Source organism: Anopheles nili, chromosome 3, assembly GCF_943737925.1.
Source record: "Anopheles nili chromosome 3, idAnoNiliSN_F5_01, whole genome shotgun sequence".
In the NCBI taxonomy this organism is placed as follows: Eukaryota; Metazoa; Arthropoda; class Insecta; order Diptera; family Culicidae; genus Anopheles; species Anopheles nili.
In genome coordinates this window covers 49,280,313-49,299,665 of record NC_071292.1, presented here as the reverse complement: position 1 = coordinate 49,299,665, position 19,353 = coordinate 49,280,313, and the positions used below count along the sequence as shown (strand labels likewise).

The following is a 19,353-nucleotide window of genomic DNA, read 5'->3' as shown; positions in this document are numbered from 1 at the left end:
CGATATCGCTTCAAAAAGATAAGAAAATATTTCCGTAATTATTGCATACTGCAGATTGCATAAAAAATTACAAAACTTGGATAATTGAAACAAAGGTAAAACATTCTCCACACTGACCAACTGTCAAGCATTGTGAGAAAAGTAGACAGCAGCTCTTTCTCTTTCTCACGCTAGCTAGAAGGCATTCTCTCTTCTAGTCATAGCAAACGACGTCGGCTTCTTTCTTTCGCCAGACGATAACGATAACGAATATCTAGAGATAATAGGCGCAGTTTTCCGGTCCAAAACGGACTCTCATCTCCGTTTCAAATTATTTTTCTTCTGTTCCAGTGCGTGGTTTTTCAGCGAGTTTGCCCTTTTCTTTGCATCAGCGCAAACATAAACAAACGTCGAGCCTGTGAGTAGCGCGGTGGTGGTAGTTGCGTGGTTTGGGCAAGTGGAGAAGAAAGAAAGCCATGTCTGCGACCCGACGATTGTGCTTTCTGACGCTGTACTTTTTTGCGATACACCTCCGATGGTCGATCGGAGGCAATCCACGGGATAGCGCGCACATCGGTGGCCGGAATGCTTACGACACCACCAGCGTGGGCAAAAACAGTAGCAACAGTATGTACCACCGAGGGACACCATTCCGGACGAGAACAGTTCCTTATGTTTGTCTTTTTTATCCTCCCTTCCCATTCCATTCCAGCTATTGCCTGCCAAGAGGACGTGCTGGATCAGTGCCCCCCCAACGCGTCATGTGATAAGGGACAGTGTGTTTGTCTTTTTGGTTACAAACTGAATCCCGCCTATCACGGGAAAAACGCGTCTCAGTCCTCACCAACAGCGCCTGCAACGAGCAACAGTGTGGTCCCGTACGTGTACTGTTTGCTGGACGAAAGCAGCCACAAATCAGCCACCACGAACGGTGGCTCTAGAAATAGCAGCAACGCGGCAGCCGAAGGCATTAAGGGCACCGAGAATGGTCACGCAGGACAGCTTCCCCTGCGGGAGCCCGTCGCTGCCCACCACATCCTGGGAGGCGTGCTCATCCCGTTGGCCTTCGTGGTGATACTTATCGGCAGTGCATTCCTGGCGAAGCGCACTGATCTGTGGTCCCGACTGCGACAACGGTTCCTTGCGCATCGCAACCGCCACCGCCGTCGGCCGGCGTACGAAGACGTGGTGCTAGGTAATGATTCTGATGATCCGCCTTTGATCTAATACGAGAAAACGTGCCCAACTCCATCTTCTCTTCTTTTTCTCTTCTCTATCTCTCTTTCTCTCTGTCCCTTCCTTTGCCAACCCTTTGCACCCTCTTAGTTACTCCAACGGTAGAGCACCATCATTGAGGTTGTAGAACCTGGTCGGGCGGGTTGGTCGTCCACCGTTCGGCTTAGAGTAGATCTGTCCTTCAAAATCAAAGCCCCCCAACCCAATTCAAACGCCCGGGGCGCAATATTGTCCTTACTGTAGAATCACATATTAACCATTGTTCATTATTATCATGCGTAACCGAACTCTCTCTCTCTCTTCTTCTTCTTCTCTCTCTGTTCCAACATCTTTCTTTTGTTACTAACATCCTAACCAATCATCCAAACAACCGACAACAACGATTTTGCAGTGGGCTTTGAGCCACAGATGGGCAGACTTTGAGAACGCCAAAGAGAACTTTACCATACGGAGTTAGTTGTGCGCGAAGAATGCTTGCATGAAATGTGAATGCAAGTTTTGCACGTTCGAAACGCACTCTCGCCAACCGTTCCTTACGAAGCGAATGAAAGTGATTTTATCAATCGTCTGGATCGTATTAATGCGGAAGGAATATTAGCTAAATAAGACACGATGAGGAGGCACGCATTATTTGAAGGTTATTGATTTTAGGTGAAAAAACGAAGCTTTTTTTTGTGTGTGTAACGAAAGTTTGCAATATTTCTTGTTTCGATTTTTAAAACTACCAAAAGAAGCACAGTATCGATACGTGCCGGAAGACGTCTGAGCAAAAGAACATGCACAAATGCACCCGGTTCACGCGATATCAGTAGCGTGTTGAACACACAAAATCAACAGGCAGTCGAAACGGCCACTGTATAAAGAATTCAACCTAGCAGAGTAAGAGTAATGCGGTTGAGGTAGTTGAAGCGATGAAACGGACGGGAACGTATGATATATTACACGAACATGGAACGGCAGAAGTTTCTGCCTTGGGGTTTTTTGAAACCCGCAAAAATGGGGGTTTCCTTCTTTCGGGGCATCAAAAAAAAATACAATAATTTAGAACGTAGGAACGCCAGAAGCAAATGAAGTTGTAGTGCGTAAGAATTCTATATAATAATAGGTTCCTTTAAGAAGCAGCGAGAAACAAAGCGAACGAATGACATTAAATATGGTCAGGCGATTACGGTACTGGAACAGGTGTAAAACAGGACACACTACTCAAACAGGAGCATATCACTGTTCGGAAGAAGGATAAATAACTTCGTTGTTTCACGATTTGAAGCGAAAGCATGCGCGCACTGATCGATGAGTAAACGCTAGCACTCTAGAAAACGTGAACGAAATTTCTAGTTAGAGCCACATCGGTTTCTTCCATCCCCGCGATTACATATCATTTGGATCATTTTACGTGTTTTACATTGATTATGCGTTCGTCGACATTCCACTATGCCATTTCTTTGTTCATACCAAAAATATGTATTCTGTGATAAATTTCAATAAATGTCTATATTTTTAAGAAGGATAACATTAGTTTCAATCAGCTCCGCGAAGGGTAAACAAATTTAACGAACGAAAGCATCATTTTCGGAGTGAAAAGATATACATTTACTAGATTTTGGTTAAAAGCTACATACCATAATCAGTTTTGCTTTACTATTCGATTTGCTTACTTGTGTCGGTTGCTCTCGTCAACAACCTGCGTCTCTGCAGGTTCTTATCTGGTAAATGCACCTCGAATGATTTAAAATGCTCGAGAATATTTACGACTAGCGGTTCCTTCATGTTGTAATGTTCTGCTATTTTTGCCGAAGTCCATTGCTGCGGGTCGGTTTGATGATTTGCAATGAACTGGACCGCTTGTCGAAGGGTACATCGGCCTTTTGTTATAGCTCGCGGCTCAAGATGACCGAACTCATATTCCTCCACCGAAGAGCGATTGATTGGAAGAGGCTTATCTGGATCTTGGGTTTGGCTGGCATTATCGCCCACCTACACGTAACAATGTGAACGAAAGTTCGTTACAAATTTATGACACAGATAAAAAATAATAACTGCTTCGTCTTACCGCAACGTCCTTCGAGGTAACGTAAACACGTCGAAGATTTTCATCTAAATGAACATTCTTACGACTTTGTTCTTGTACGATCTCTGGATGCTCTGCAAAGAAAATTAACAAACTTTCGGTCAGTTAGAGACCATGATAGTTCCCCCTGCTGTGAACTTACCCTTCAGAACGCGCTCGAGATCGCGAAGATTAGACTCAAACTTTGGCGCCGGTTTGGGTTTCGCCTGCGAAATCACCTTTTGTGCTCGGTTTTCAACATTAAACCGCTGCACTTGCCGTCCGACGACGGACATTACTTTACCCATGCCGAACGGGAGTCGCAGAACATCCAAACACTTTAAGAATCACAGATTGCGTAAATACATTGCTTTGACAGTAAGGGCGAAAGGTTTGAAATATAGTAAAACGTCAAAATCGCCGCATGTTGTTTACATTAGCATCCTGCTAGCATTTTCACTGGGCGAAAGTCAAAACAGAATCCTAACAAATAAAATCAACATGGTAAGCACGAGAAGTCGGCAGGGAATTTACCTAAAATGTCTGTTAACATTTTTTGCATTATGTTTGGGCGGAACTACTAGTATTCCCTGCTACACAAGGAAGAGGCTGCGCATGAAGAAAGCATTTGGTCTTGTGCGTGGGGCCGATATAAGATTAGGCAGGAGGACGCCGAAGAGGAAAACGACGACAACTCACGAGATTCGACCGCTGGTAAGAAAGACACCGGCAATGCAGAGTACAAAGATTTCATCGTTACTGGTGGTGTCGATGATACGGTCAAGATTTGGGATGTCCTGCCGGATCGAAGCAAATTCAAGCTTCGGAACACGTTCACCGGACATTCGCTTGGGGTGGTCTCCGTGGACGTAAGCACAAGTGGCGAAGGTGAGTGCAAAATTTACCAAACGACCAATAAGCGTGCTATCGAGAAATGGCTATATTGTATTGCCTTCTCTATTCAGTTATTGCAAGCAGTTCGCTAGATTCAAGCCTATGCATTTGGAAAGCGGAAACGGGTCAGCTGATGAATCAAATTTCGCTTGGGCCCGTGGATTTATGGACGGTTGCATTTTCACCGTGCGATAAGTACATCATCTCCGGTTCGCATGAGGGTAAAATTTCCCTTTACAGCGTGGAAACGGGTAAAGCCGAGCAGGTGCTCGATCCTCAAAACGGAAAATTTACACTAAGCATTGCCTATGTAAGTGGTGGTTGTTCCATGGTCCACGATTCGAATACTCTACTTCACAAAACCTTTTCCTTTTGCGTTTTTAGAGTCCTGATGGAAAGTATATTGCTAGTGGTGCTATTGACGGTATTATCAACATTTTCGATGTAGCTGCTGGTAAGGTCGCGCAAACGCTAGAAGGACACGCCATGTCTGTGCGAAGCTTGTGCTTCTCACCCGACTCCCAGATGCTGCTAACGGCTTCCGATGATGGCCACATGAAGCTGTACGATGTAGCACATTCCGACGTGGTTGGTACATTGTCCGGACACGCGTCGTGGGTGCTTTCGGTATCGTTTTCTGGAGATGGCAAAAACTTTGCCTCGTCCTCCAGCGACAAAACGGTCAAAATCTGGAACGTTGCCGAGCGCCAATGCCTACATACGTTTACGGAACACGCGGATCAGGTGTGGGGCGTGAGGTATAGTCCCGATAGTTCCAGCGTCATTTCCGTGTCCGAAGACAAATGCATAAATCTTTATGATTGCCCACCAAACGTCGTTTAGAATTCATAAAACCTTTGAACCAGAATAAATGTATGCGTGCGCGTATTTTATCTCTTTAATATTGGATGATGGTATTTCTGCATGTTCGGGTTAAATTGGACCAAATTGACAAAATAGATGAACTCGTAGTTAGGACATAAAAAAAATTAGCAAAAAATTATGATACTTACATTGAACTGATCTTCAGACGATCACTGGAATCGGTTGAAAACTAAAATAGAAAATAAAAATCAATTAAAACGTGCAATTGTACATTCGAATAAACTTAATCAAATTTTTATGGTCTATTTTATCATTCAAACTAACAACCCTACAATTGGTTACATCGCACGGACCTTTTCCCACGTTCTCCAAGTGGCTATGTGTTGCAAATCATTCATTTAATATTAAAGAGCACATTAGACCCAACCGGCATTCTCATACATAAATCAATCCTGTTCGCACTTCATTAATATCTTTGACCACGTGTGTGCGAGGAAGTGAAGAATATGGTTTCCTTTTTCATTTGTCCCTTCGTGCAAGCTTTTCTTCCCTACTCTCCTGAACTTGCTCATTTTCCTGACGTTCTGTTGAGCAAACACTCACGCGGAAATCCTAAAACCGAACGTGTTGTATTTTCTTCACCATCTATTCGCAGATGGAGGAAACATTCCAAAATACCCCCCAGCACGAATGCCAGACCCTCATATCGACAATAGAGGAAAAAAAAGGTCCCAAGAACCCAAAACTCATTGGATTCCCTGCCCCCAGGGGAGCCTGGACCGGGCCGGGCCGGGAGAATTCCATATCGAAACCGAACCATTTCTGGGTGAATATCTTTCGCAGGAAGGACATCGGTTTAATGTTTGTCTCCGCAATAGAATTACACTTCATAGTTCACTGATTTCTTCTTTCGAGCCCATTTCACATTCGAACACGTTCCGCGGACCGTCGTTTCTTCGTCTCTCCCCTCACTCGAATCACTCTATCCGCGTCGGGAAAATTTGTAAAGGTCCAGTGAATACGCTGGCCCCAGATCCCCAAAATAAGGGAAAAGAAAGGTCAGCAAGTATGTGATAATATTATGCAGCTCGTTTCTCCGTCGTCACGTTTGTGGTACGTCTGGGAGGATGGGCGATGGAAGAAGCTGTGGAGGCTGTGTAAGTAATGATGTAAACTTGTGCAGAAGGTCGTGCGAAGAACCAAACGAAAGTAGCAAACCGTTACATTCGGTTCGAAATTGAAATATGCTAGAAAACGATTGACGACAGTTGCAGCGCCTTTTGTAAAAAGGAAATCTACTGTGTGGCAGGTCAACAAATTTTCTAGTTTTTTTTTTCTAGCACGCACGCGGTTAAGATTTTTGTGGTACACAGTTCGGAGATGTAAGCATGTAACACTTCAGAAATTCTGTCATTTTACGGAACAAGAATTTCTCTCTTCGCTGCAATTACCTACAATATTATGCTATCGTGGAATAACTATTGAATAGCAGCATAGAAAAGCTATAGAAAAAGTTCGCTTAAAAAATATATAAAAATTTAAAATACTTCCTTTACAGTTAGTGGTAATTTGATAATGCAGCTATTAAAATAGAAGGTCCTTCAAGCTAATTGAGCTCTATCGATGGAAGAGCAGTTAAAATGTATAACTGACATATTTATAAATATTTTTAAGTGACTTTTAACAGCCCTTTTAAGCAGCACATGGATCACAGTACGGCGTAATCTAAAAGAATTATAAAAATTTGCACAATCATTAAATTAATATCAATTTAAGTGCATTGAAATGAAGAATAAACTAAAATCCGCATAAAAAATCCCTAATTTTGACCATCGAATACTACACTCCTCACTCAGCGTGATCAAGAGAGAGCACGTTCACATTCTCTCTCCCAGCTGAGAGCCAAACCGCCATGTCCGCTCTCCGTTCGTTCGCGTGCCTTCTCGCTCTAACACGCCCAGCGCGTCCTATTTCCCGAAGCACGTCCTATTTCCCGAAGACTCCCGATGCTGCCCGCAGCCGGTGTGCTGCCGTTGGCCAGCGTGCATCCTTCCCAGCAAGTCGGCGGTTAACAAATACAGCCAGCCACAAAATTCAAAACCATTCGCACCCAGAATCAAACCACCCAGCCAGCCAACCAGCCAGCCAGCCATTTCCGGTCCGTGTGCTCAACAACACTCGATCTCGATTTCAGTGCAGGCCCAGCACACGGTCAGCGAGTTGGGTCGCGATCAAACGTCAGCGCAGAACATCGTTGCACCCAGCGCGGAACAGTCGCACGCGGCGTGTGCTAGAGAGAGAGTGTGCGTGCGTGCGTGTGTGTACGTTGCGAGATCAGGCGTCGCTTGGTGTTCGAGCAATCGGTAGGGCGATTTTTTTTTTATTAGAACCGCGATCGATTAAACCATCTCGGTGAAGAGTGTTGTTTGGCGTGGTTTTTTTTTTCTCCCCATTTTTTGAAGGTGATCCTCCGGTACCGGTTTAGCATAACTTTCAAAAAAATACCCTTTTCGGGACAGTAATTTTGCGAGCCATTCTGTGCCGTGTTCGTGTACGATCGACGCCCGCGATTTGTGTCATGTTTTTAAAGACGTTTTCGTTGCTAAGTGACCTGCGTGGGCAGCTGTGTGTTTTGGGAGTTAGCTGAAGAAGAAAAGTGACAGAGAGAGAGAGAGAGAGAGAGAGAGAGAGAGAGAGATTGAAAAAAAAAACCTCCCGCCCGGTGAATCTGGGCCCGTTTTAGAAGTGCAACATCGCAACAACACACCCAGAAGCCAGAGCAGCCAAAATTTCGTGTATTTGCGTGGGTTGCGTGGCTTAAAAGCCGTGTTTCGGTGTACCGGTTAGAAGTGTTCCCTTTTTTTTTGTTGTTTCAAACATAAAAAAACGGAATCACTCCGTTAACAAAGACACGCATTCCGGGCCAGGCGCGTTTGTGGACAACTCGAGCATTGGATCGCGTCAGCCCAAGCATCAACTGCTTCCACCACCCTTCGAATGATCGATACCGAGCCGCTGTTCCTCTCGCTTGCTTTGTCTCTCACCCGCTCTCTCTCTCTCCCGCTCGCTCTTTGTTTCGCAGCCCCGCTAGATCAGGCTCGCGATCAGAACGGAACCGCGTTTTGCGCGATTGCATAAATTAATGCCCCACCGCGTGGTGGGTGATGAATAAACATGATGATCGTGTCATCGACTGTGCAAGCAAGGGTGGGGTGGGGAGGAAATGATCGAGTCGTGATCGAAGGGGGGAGGGAACGAAACACCGGACTCGATGGTGTGATCGAGTGATCGACAAAACCGCAACACTCGGGACTGTGGGGTTGTGAGTAATAAGAGATCGCCATGCGAAAATGATGGTAAATTGCATGTTGCATGTTGCAGCATGACACAAGCGCATTGCTTGCGCCCGAATGCAAGCGAACCACCCCCCCCCCCCCCCAGCAGACCTACACACACATATATACACGTGTGTTATTTTTATTTCCCTTCACAACGCGCTCAACATCCCCCTTTCCTTGTGCGCGTTTACAGCCGGGGGGAGTTGGCGAGTTGAAAACGAACGAAAAAAGGATGCGTGCGAACGAAAGCACGTGTCTCACGGATCGTCTGTTCGGGAGAGGTCATTTTGGCCGTTAAAAATCATCCATAATCGGCGTTTTCTTCGGTGGTTAGTGAAGTGCTTGAGCTGAACTTCGAGAGGGCAGAAAATAAAAAAAACCATCCACCACAAAAACCATCGAACCCACAGGTCGAATACGGAAAGGTCGAAAACGTTGGATCATTTTTTATTTTCGATCCAAATGGCCGGGATTTGGAGAAGCACCGATCGAGGGTCGGTGGGGATCTGAAACACGTCCGCCATCGTGGACATATCGTCGTCGTTTCTCCCCCGCCGCCGTTTTGGTTGCGGTGTCGGATGCGGAACGAAAATAGAAATTGCCCATGCCCATGTCCATGTAGAAAAAGGAGCTGGTTTGGGAAGGGGGGGAATGCAATCCGTGTCGGCCAAGCCAGGGGTCGTGGTGTTTGTCCCGCGTGTCGTCTTCATCGTCGCCAGTGGACGGATCTGAGACACGTTCACGGAAAAACTCCGCTGGCAGAAAGAACATTCGAGCGTCATTTGGATCGCGAGTGTGTCGCAAGCGCGCGATCCAGCCGTAGGATCGAGAAGGAACTTTAAGAAGGATGTTTTGCAATGTTTTTTTGCAGACGCAGACACCCGGGATCTGGTCATTAGTGATTATCCAAAACGGAAGGCCACACGTCAAGTGCTTCCGAGATCCGGGAAGCAAGTCTCTTGAGGTGGACTGGCATCATTTCAGCATCAAAATGGTGCCATTTTGCGAAGAGAGCGAACATAGAATGCTTGCTGGCGGGATTAACTTCCCGAAGCGTTCCTCTTTTTGTGCCTGTTGGAAGTGTAAATATTTTGCCTACGTTTGAGCAATTTTCGAGGTAGGTTCATGTTCCTTAGAGAAGAAGAAAAATGACATCCACCACGGGGTTTGGAGTCGCAATTGCGTGAAGGAGCGAAAATAAAAACGCACCCCTCCAAGGAAATTGGCAGCCCTGTTTACGCGAGGGAAAATCCCCCGAGCGTCGGTTTCCAATTCGCGAACTCGATCACCTTTTGCTCGTATTCCGGTGGTGTCACCCAGACGTGCTACATCAGGGGTGTCAATTTTTTGTTTTTTGATGGAGTCCTGTTTATCCACCAACCGTCTGAATTCTGGGGGAAAAAGAAACAAACAATTCACCACCCCACTGATAAGAACCGACACCTTGCGGGGCACGTGATTGAACCGAGCAAAATGATATTCCATTCGCTGCGGCCACAGTTCGCTTAGTTTGGCAGAGTAGCTGCAACAGTGATGGGGCGAGGGAAAGACAAAAAAAAACACAAGAAAAGTGAATCGATTTTCCGCCACTGTGCGCCATGGATAGGAGCTGAGGAAATTTTACGCCATTTTTCACTCAAACATCAGGTCGTTGGGTTTTCCGAATAAAACCAGGGATTGTGGGGTTGGAAAAGAACATCAAAATCGGTGCCCTCGTCTTTCGGCACACACACACATGCACACAAACACAAAAAGCATCACTCCATATGCGCCAGGAGGTCGTGTAATTGGATGAAACGGATTCGGTTACTAGTTTGATGGGTGCGCTCTCCCTTCACGAAACCGTCCGGAAAAGCCGAAAAGAAGAAGTGCGTTTTGGAATCGGAACAGGCAGTGTTAGGAACTCTACCTTTTTTGCCCCCCACCAAGGGAGGGTAGAGTTGCCTTCTCGGCGTGGGCCAACCTGTGGAGGGTTTCCAGCGCTGAAGATCCGCTGGATTTAATTATCGCGCGCGTTCAAGAGCTGCCCACGAGCGGGAAACAAGTGTAAAGGCAGCGTAATTCGTTGGCTCTCGATGGCCAAAACAAAAAAAACCGGACCTCGCATTCGACGCGTTCGCTCGTTACGCCAAATTAGTTGATTAATCTGAAACCGTGAACGCGGCTCGGAGCCTTAGTGATTGCTTTTTGGGGCGAGCGATTGCGAGAGCTTACTGGTGGAGGATTTAAGGATTTATCTGTCAAATAATTCACCCAAAGGATGATGCTCTTAAGAAGAATGCCAAACTATGGTACAGGAACTCCTTAAAATGTAGTTCGTTGGAAAGAATGAAAATGAAAAAAAAATTAATAATTATACCCATCAGAACGGCCATATTTGGAACTGCTCCTTTTTTTTCTTTCCTTTGGCAACTCATAAATGCCCAAAAATGTCCTTATTTTCCAATCCCCGACCGTGGTACAGGCACGTATGATAACCATTACTCTCCACCGGGCGCTTTCTCTCGCCAGAGTTTATGGGAAGCAATTTTCGTTCCTCCCCGAGCGCTCAATTATTCCCCCCCCCCAAAAATAATGACCGCAAATAATCGGCTCCGTGCGCGCTCGCACGGTTGTCCAGAAGAACCAGCAGAAGACGATATTCCTTCCCAATATGCCCAATTTTTCCAATCTTCCCTCCCGATTGGTGGCCCTTTTTTTCTCCAGCTGCACACAAATTGACCCTTCGGCAGCTGCATCCTGCTGCTGGATGCTGTGTGCCTTTTTTTTCGGGCAGCATAAAATATACGTTCTTGAGCGAGCGCACAGGGGTTGATGACCACACCCAGAACGAGCCTTAAAACGCGCGCACCATCCGGCGAGAAAGGGCTCCCGGGAGACACTGGGAAAGCAAAAAGCAAGAGAGAAAGCCCAAAAAAGAAGAATGCAGCGAGGGCACATACAATATCACGAGACCAAAAAAAAAGGGCTCCCTCTCGCTCAGAACGTCAGATCGGAGCGATCGGGATCGCGAAGAAAAGAAAGCCAAGAAAACCGGCAGCAGGTGGTGGGTTTGTCTGACCGCTTACCAATCGGTGTCCGGTCTACGCGTGTGTGTGTGTGTGAGTCAATAAAGCTCGATCGCAAGAAGTAGAAACACCCCAAAAAATCGTACCCCGATCGCTAAGGGATCGTCCAGGGATCGATCACTACTCGATCGCGCCTCGAATGGAAGGCAACCAAAATCGAATCGAGTGTAGGAAAAGTGTTTCTCGCGCGCATGTGTGTTGGTTAACGCTTGGCCCTCCCATCCGGTCCAGCCGGAATGCGAGAGGTTTTTTTTTTTCGCGGGAGGGCAACATAACAACATCGAACGGAGGCAAACGAAAAAAAGAAACCGATGACATCCAACAGCCCGCGTACATGTCTGAACGCTTTCGTGAGGTTCTTTCGCGATCGCCGGCATATCGCCGCCCTGCTAGGATGGAAGAACATTACACAAAGAAGCTCACACCTCGAGGAAGACGACGGTTGAGGGTACATTTCGGTTGGCATCATATGATCGCAAGGGTTCCCTTCGGGAGGATCGCGATCGTGAACGAAAAACTCCTCGCAAAGACACACCGAGTTCTTCGTGGATGATTAATTTTTTTCTCTCTCTCCTTTGGGTTTAATTTTGAAGGTAGTTTTTTTTTTCTCGTGGTGTTGTTGTTTTCCTCCATCCTCCATTTCCACCGACGCACACACGCCCCTAGCTCGTGTGTGTGTGTGTGTGTTCGTGCGGTCAAGCGTTGAAACGAGAATATGTGTATATATATTTAAGGTATTTTGGAGGCAACCGGACAGAAAACGAAAACGGGAGAGAGAAAATAAAAGGGTAATCCAGCAATCGTGTGCGAACGGTGGTGCATAAGACGAAACGAAGAAAACGGTGGCCAGAGCATAAGCAAATGGAAGGATAAGAAGAAGAACAAGAAAAAGCACGTACCCCCCGATGATGATGATGATGATGATGGGGAAGGAAAAAGAACACAGAACGGCAGAATGTGTCCGCTTCGTCTAAAACCACCAACCATGGGGGTGAAGAAAAAAAAAGGCGCTCCAAGAAGCGCTAGAAGCAGCCACAAGGCAACGGAAAAGGAAACGTCTGCTCCTCCGCGGTGGGTGGAAAAAAAGGGCCCCAAAAGGGAATCGGTGGAAAGAATTCTTTCCGAGGCCCTTTTTCCAGCGCTCGATCGCGGGTCCATCCTTCCACCGCTGGAGGTTCCCTCAGGGGTCCCGTGGGTCTGGGGATGGGGCGGCAGAATACCTAACGTAAGGGCTCCCTTTTTATCTCTCTCTCTCTGTGTCTTTCTCTCCCTCACACACACATGCGCTCGTACTGGCGCATGGTTTCACGCGCGAAACACGCGCAACAAAGCCGGCAGACGACGCCTGGGCTCGAAACAGGGGGACTTAGAACCGGTTTATCCAGTTTTTCATTCTCTCTCGTTCTCTCTCTCTCTCTTATTCCCTCTTTCTCTTATCTTTGGTTTGGGCTTCGCGTCTGCAGCGATGCTGCGTGAAACGAGAAGGTTTATGAGCCTTTTATTTTTTTTGAAGCCATTCGTCCAGCTCTCTGCCAGGAAGCCCTCACTGAAGCTGGTAGCTGGGCTGTTCCCATAGAGAAGCGAGTGCAGCTGCACTCGGGAGGCGCGACTGGGACCCACTCCCACCCTCCCCACCCTTCTACACCAACGGTGTAAAGGGTTTCTTTTCCACGCGGGTGGAACAAATTGTTCTTAATCCTGCTCGCTGTAAGGAAGCTTTTGCCGTGCCGTTTGGAAGCTCGATATTGCACGACGAATGGATGCTTCCTTTAGAAGACACACCCTCACACACACACACACATCCCGGGGGTGGGTACAAAGTCCACGGCACGTTACACGCAAGGAAAAAGGCGGCTTACAGCATTTTTGCGACGGATGATTGCCTCCTCTTCGGCGTGGAGGAGGCTTTGTGTTCCGAGTCGGGCACCGTTCGAGCAGCGGCACCGAAAGCAGCTTTTCCGATCTTCTAATCAGCTGCGTTGCAACCGGTTCCATTTACAAGCGGTGCAAAAAAAAAAAACGCCATTCTAGCGCGGCGTGGAAAAAGAAAAGCCCCCCCCCCACCAAAGCTACAGAGTAGCGCAGTGGCAGAAGAAAAAGGAAGGGCCCACCCTAAGCTGGCTCCCCTTTTGCTCCTTTTGCTGGCTAAGTGAAAAGTTCTGTAATCTCGTTATCATCTCGTTTCGGCGCCTTTGCCCCACCGCCGCGCGGTTGGCGCATTTTGCGTGGCTTTATGTCAAAATCTCAATGCTGAATTGTGTGACACCGCCCTTTAGGACTCTCTGCCCGTGGTGAATCCTTTCCGCTTCATGCGCTTGTAAGGAAGAAAAAAAAGCCAACGGAACAAACACGGCCTTTTTGGGATGGGGGTTGGTGAGAAGGATATAAATTGTTACCATAATCGGGCGCTGGGGCAAAAAGGACGCTCGAAGAACGCGCGCGCGCGTGAGACCGTTAGTCAGTCACCGTTCTTCACCGGCGGGTGGCGTAAAACCGGATTAAGGGAGGAAAAAAAAAGCCACCCAACCTCGCACCGATCCGAGCGGAGTCCGACGAGGAAAAACAGGAAATGAACTGCATCTTTGGAAGCGACCGTCTTGGGACGTGTTTTTTCTCTCTCTCTCGTTCTCGTTCTCGCGTTCTCGTTTGCCCTTCAGTCATGGGCGCTAGTCATGCCCTTACACGGACCCACACATCTTAAACTCGTCTGATTAGAGCGCGCCCTCTAACGCTAGAAGCTCGAGTTCGTTCACATTCGTCCATCTTTGTTGATCTCCCCCCATTTGAAGGTGGTTTGAGGGTTTGAGGGCTTGAGCTGACCCGCCGGGGTGTACTGACTCGCATTCATTCATTCCAGCGCTCTCCCATCGACAGGTGCACGCGTGCAAGCAGCAAAAAGCAGCTTTGTAAGTAGGGGCTCCAGAATTTCCCGAATCAAATCGAACCCAAATCGAAAAAGGTTTCGAGAGCCAGGGATGTGAGTCTCGCGCGGGCTGACCAATCGACGTGAACGTTGGCGGGCAGGGTTTTGGGGGGCTCGTGCGTAGGTGGAGAGCACGTTCTAAGCCACCCTCCGTGTGCGTGCGTGTGTGTGTGTTAGTGCTAGTGTTAGCGGAAGATCCCCCCCCGCCGAGAGACCCTTTCTGTGTGTGAGCGTCGTCACGTAGCGTAAGGGCAAAGTGTGAGTGTTAGAAGCAAAAGGAAATAAAAGAAAAGCGGAAAAGGTAAAGGAAACGAATCGGTAAGGTTGCTAGAATCGTTACGGGTGTGTGTGTGTGTGCGTTGCGAGTGTGTGTGTGCAAAGAGAAGAAGAAAAAAAGGAAGCTAGAAAAACCCCCTTAAGACCCAAGCAAGCTTAGGGGTTTTCCGGGGAGTTCGTGAAGATCCCAAAATCAAGTGCAAACGCGCGAGTGTTGCCAGTTTTTAGCTGCGACCCGTTGCGAGCAAAACCACACCCACACAAGCAGCATCACGATGCCTTCTCAACCTTACGATCTGGTAAAGGATGATCAAGACATCCGCGTGCCGCTGTATCCTGAGCAGGCGTTCTACGGCAACGGGCTGACATTTCAGGCGAAGGTAAGTACTCGCGACTTTCCCCAACAAATGTCTGCTCTTGCAGCTGCCATGCTAAAAGGGTTACATTTCGGGAACAATCACCCACAACGCAGGTTCTGTTGTAGAGAGAGAGAAACTTCAAACAACCCTACGCCTGAGGGCATTATTACGGGTTAAAATGGCGTCGCTAATCTACCTCCGCTTGTCTCGGCGGCTTGATTAAGCGAATTTTAATTCCAATTGCCTCGCCTCTATCAGCCTAATGGCATACCCTTCGCCGTGTATGGCGTGTCCACTTGCTAGACGCAAAGGTGTTTTACCCCACGAACGTAGCAGAAGAGTGAAACTTTAGCATTCAGGCGGTGATTAGGAAACGAAGCGCGTTTAAAACGGCCCCTAGGCCCGTTGGGTAGCTTTTACAGTAGATCATCATTACGGGCTGCATTAACGGGCACGACTTTGGCACATTTCTCAAGATCGCTGTTTCATGATCCCTAAAGGCACGCGCTGTCGTAGAGGTCACGCCAAGGGCAAATGGCAGCAGGAGATGACTGATGGCGTGCAGCTTTCCGGGGTTGGTTTATATCGCACGGGTGCAAGAGTTCAGACGACAAGCTGGAGGTGTTCTCGTCGCTCCAGAGGTCATAAAACTTCTCGTGGGTTGGGTGTTCTTTCTCGCGTTCGCTTCCACACGACCCATCTTTGCTATAGAGTTATATACACACACGCACGTGATGTTCGGGCACACCCATGGGGTTTCTACGCTTTCTCTCATTAGCATTTCTGGGAAAGGCAACCCTCCGTGTGTGTGTGTGTGTGGGCAGAGGTCGATTGATCTATCTTCCTCGATACCGCGGCAGGATCGTTTCCCGGTCAGTTTTGATCCCACGTCGATCTCGAAGCTATGCAGGGCAGAGTGGTTCAAAACCCAGCCTAAACCCTTGCATGGGGTAAGCCTTCTAATCGACACTATCACGCCGATCGAGCTCCAGCACACACACACGGTGGGTGCCCGGTCGAGGTCAATCTTTCCGAACCCGCGCAACGGAACCCGGACACTTAGCAAACTTAGCTTTGTCTCGCGGAATGCTAGAACTCTCGAAGCCAAGCCTGCGTTCACGCGACGGGCGTGTGTTGCGAACTGGTTTTGGGGCGTACGGGAAGCTGACAACTCTCCCTAGCTGAGCTAGACAAAAACCCCCAACGGTCCAAGGGTCCGGAACCCCCGCACGCCTACGATGGGGGTGCATTGGCAAACAACGCCCTTGGCGCCCTTGGAGCGGCCGGTCGGGTTCGTATCTTCTAGCCACACTTCTGGATGGCCCTGGCCTGCCCTCAATCGTGCGGAATCCGGCAATAATCGACCGCTTGGTTGGCATTTCAAACGGAGGTCGACGAGGTGTTCCGGGGGTCCAAGTTCCTGGCGTCCGGGTGTGTCTTGAAACGTTGGCTTACTTTGAGTAGCGGTGGTTCGAATTTAAAGTGGCTTTCTGACTTCCCGCGAGCGATCGATCGATCGATCGGGGGCTTGCATTTGTAATTGGTGTCATATTTTTATATCCAACCCATAATCGATTGCAGTGACGCAGTTGGTGGGCCTGCGAGGAGTATAATCAAGCAGCGCAGAGAAAGACAACTACTAACTCCAAATAAGCCGCGAGCGGAAAGCCGGAAAGTAATTCGTTAGCAGCTTAATTGGCTCATCTCACTGGCTATCAATTTTACGCCATGGTGCAGGGGAGGGGTTGTGAAGAGCCCACCCCAAACTGCTAATTGAGCATCATTGGGGGAGGAGGGTGGGTGGTATCAGCATCCCCCTCTTCATCCCCCCCCCCCCCCCCCAGAGACGAAACGTCAAGGCCTCGAGGCAAAAGCTCCCGAACCAACCAACGAAAAAAAACGAAAGCTCCACCCCAGGGCGGCAGTTTTTCCTTTGCGCTCTCTTTCTCTACCACTATCGCCTCTGTGTGTATGTGTGTGTGTGTCTGTGTGTGTTTTAGGGGGCAAGGGGGTATTTTCTTTTATTCCGGCATCGTTTTAAAATAAAACACCCAACCGCAGCGAAACTACTCTCAAAGCTTCCCCCCCAATCTCCCATCTTCTTTTCGGTCGTGAAGCCCCGGCCAGCCACCCGAAAAACGAATTATTTCATCCGGCGCTTTTTTTTTGTCTTTAATTTCCGACGGGGTAAAGTGCTTTTCACTCGCGTCGGGTTTATTAATTTATGTTCAAGCCGCTCGCAACCACACCACGGGCTGGGCTTGGACCGTAAATATGATGGGCGACCTGGGGACGGTGATTTTTTTGTTTGGGGTTGAGAAAAAAAAACAAGAAATAAATAAATAAACCCAACAACCAGCGTTTCCCCGCTCCGTTATCAGGCAACCCCACCAGGGGCAGGTGCTTGAGTTTGAAGAAAATAAAAAAAAAAGGTTCCCCCGTACCACGAGCCACGAGCTTTTGAGCCGGAAACCCGGCGTTCCGTGCTCGCCTTAGAACGACGCGTTTCAATTAGTTTGCAGCTTCCGCAAGCTCGCTCGGTGTGACATTTTCCACTGCATGCGTCAGCTGGCGTTCGGTGAGGGATGCCATTGTGTTCGGAAAAGCAGCACAGACGAATTGTAACAGCGAGGCAAGGTTTTTTTTTTGTTTGCTGTTGTGCCGATCAAACTGGGCCAATTAAAAGCGCGACGGGACGGAGACCGTTCGCTTTGCTCAATTCATTTGCGCCAATTATGAGCCACGCAGACTGATGCGGGGGCGGGGCGGTGGTTTCCCCCCCCCCCCTGCCATTTAAGGGCCGGGTCGGGGCTAATTCTTTTGCGACATAAACCCTACAGGGTATAGGAAAAAGCCTCTCCACAAAGTGATGGAATGTGATATGCCGTGGGAGGAGAAGACTCGGATGGAGTTGGAGCAATAAAATACAGACAAAAAAACACACACACACAAACACACAGAATACACCAGTTGACCACGAAAAATAAAACGGCAATAGAAATGGTTAAATTGAGCATCCGCGTGACCCCCGGGGGCATCGGAAAAAAAAACTCAACTCACGGCCCTTAATCACTCCCCGATATGGGCGTCGTATTCCATTTTGAGCAGTGAGAAAGGTCGATGAATTCCTGCGGGTGGGTGGGTGAAGGACCGCGAAGGGTTTGCTGAGGGGGGGGGGGGGGTATATATGGCACCCAAGGCCCTTAACCGAGACGAGATCAAAGGCGGGTTGGGAAACGTTCATGCGGCCATACTCATGTATGTGTGTGTTTCAGGAAGGGCAGAAACAAAGAAAGGGCCAAAAGAAATCCATTACATCTAAATGTCCCGATAACGATCGCACATGATCGAGCGAGATCTCTCTCGCACATGAGCGCGAGAGAAAGAAAGAGAGAGACTGGCGGTTTAATCGTGCATTGTGTGTCGACGTCCCGTCCACCAGAGGGCGCTCGCAATGGGATTACATTGACAGTTGTCAATCACTCCACAGTGTGGCTCGCGGCTTGCGCACAACCCATTTGTTACTCATCGATATCGAAAGGCGGGGGGGCTTTACTGAAGTCCTACCGATACCGTGACAAAACCATCGTCGACGTCGACGAGATAAAGCGCCAGACGCGCTGGCTTTGTTTGGGGTTTTGAGATAAAGCGAACAAAAATAACACGCCTTAGGACACGGCGCGCGGACGTCCCGATAATCGGTTGGAGGACACATGGCGTCCACATTTTCCTGATCCAACCGATCGATTAATAAGCCATACATCCCCCTGAGGGCGAATGACAAAAGGCACCGCACGCGCACACACATCGATGCAGCATTCTCGCAGGCGCATCTGTCAGATTCAGCGCGCTGTCCGTGAGAAGAACAAAAAACAAAGCACAACCCTGGACGTTCAATCAACGTCACTTTGTGCACCTGACCACGTTCGAGTTCGAGGGCCCCCAGCGTGCCCAATATTGCCTCTCGAGTTGTGGCTGCTGCGGCTGCTGCATCATCTCCAAGCACCGGTAGGGAACCCCGTTTATCAGCGGCATTGCGCTGGTAGCAACGGCACGCACCGTGGTCCCGTTGCGGCTGTCAGTTTTGTGACAATTTTGCGCCTGCCCCCGGCGTGTTGTGCCCTTCGAGGACGAGCCCGATTTTACCGTTAACCGGTGATTGCCTGCCTGATCGGGGCGCTGTTGTGTGCGGGCACACACACACACGTTATCCTTCGGGTGGCTCCTCGTAATCATAATATACGGTTTCGAGTTTTGTCAGGGTTTTTCGCATCAGTTTCTCTCTCTCTCACTCTCTTAGCTTCCAATGAAACAAAAGCCCCCGAAAACACGTGCAAAAGCACATCCTGTCGGGTGGCACGGGGTGAGTTCCACCGCACCAAACGCGGATGTCCTCGAATGTCCTGTA

General features: G+C 48.5%; 4 protein-coding genes across 5 annotated transcripts in view; 3 read left to right on the top strand and 1 right to left on the bottom strand.

The window, feature by feature from the left end:
• Window positions 1–455: 455 nt before the first annotated feature.
• Window positions 456–1,638, top strand: LOC128726885 (uncharacterized). The gene is made up of 3 exons (XM_053820728.1): window positions 456–606; window positions 692–1,174; window positions 1,607–1,638. The coding sequence occupies exons 1-3, from the start codon at window positions 456–458 to the stop codon at window positions 1,636–1,638; spliced, it is 666 nt and encodes a 221-aa protein (XP_053676703.1).
• Window positions 1,639–2,790: 1,152 nt separating this feature from the next.
• On the bottom strand, window positions 2,791–3,570 carry LOC128725754 (protein NDUFAF4 homolog). 2 transcript variants are annotated; one of them, XM_053819522.1, is made up of 3 exons: window positions 3,426–3,570; window positions 3,236–3,357; window positions 2,791–3,189 (listed from the first exon to the last, which is right to left on the bottom strand). In XM_053819522.1, exons 1-3 carry the CDS (start codon window positions 3,568–3,570, stop codon window positions 2,854–2,856), a joined length of 603 nt encoding a protein of 200 aa, XP_053675497.1. In that variant the 3' UTR covers window positions 2,791–2,853. The 2 variants fall into 2 exon arrangements, with proteins under 2 accessions (XP_053675497.1, XP_053675498.1); XM_053819523.1 differs by having other exon boundaries at window positions 3,266–3,357.
• LOC128724513 (SKI8 subunit of superkiller complex protein) lies at window positions 3,569–4,999 on the top strand. The gene is made up of 4 exons (XM_053818238.1): window positions 3,569–3,640; window positions 3,847–4,150; window positions 4,228–4,466; window positions 4,541–4,999. The coding sequence occupies exons 1-4, from the start codon at window positions 3,569–3,571 to the stop codon at window positions 4,997–4,999; spliced, it is 1,074 nt and encodes a 357-aa protein (XP_053674213.1).
• A 2,195-nt stretch (window positions 5,000–7,194) lies between these two features.
• The window catches only part of LOC128727403 (capon-like protein), a 63,315-nt gene continuing 51,156 nt past the window's right edge, over window positions 7,195–19,353 (top strand). Inside the window, exons 1-2 of the mRNA XM_053821311.1 lie at window positions 7,195–7,344; window positions 14,245–14,966. Coding sequence (XP_053677286.1) covers window positions 14,862–14,966 — 105 coding nt within the window. The 5' untranslated portion in view covers window positions 7,195–7,344; window positions 14,245–14,861. The remainder of the gene's footprint in view (window positions 7,345–14,244; window positions 14,967–19,353) is intronic.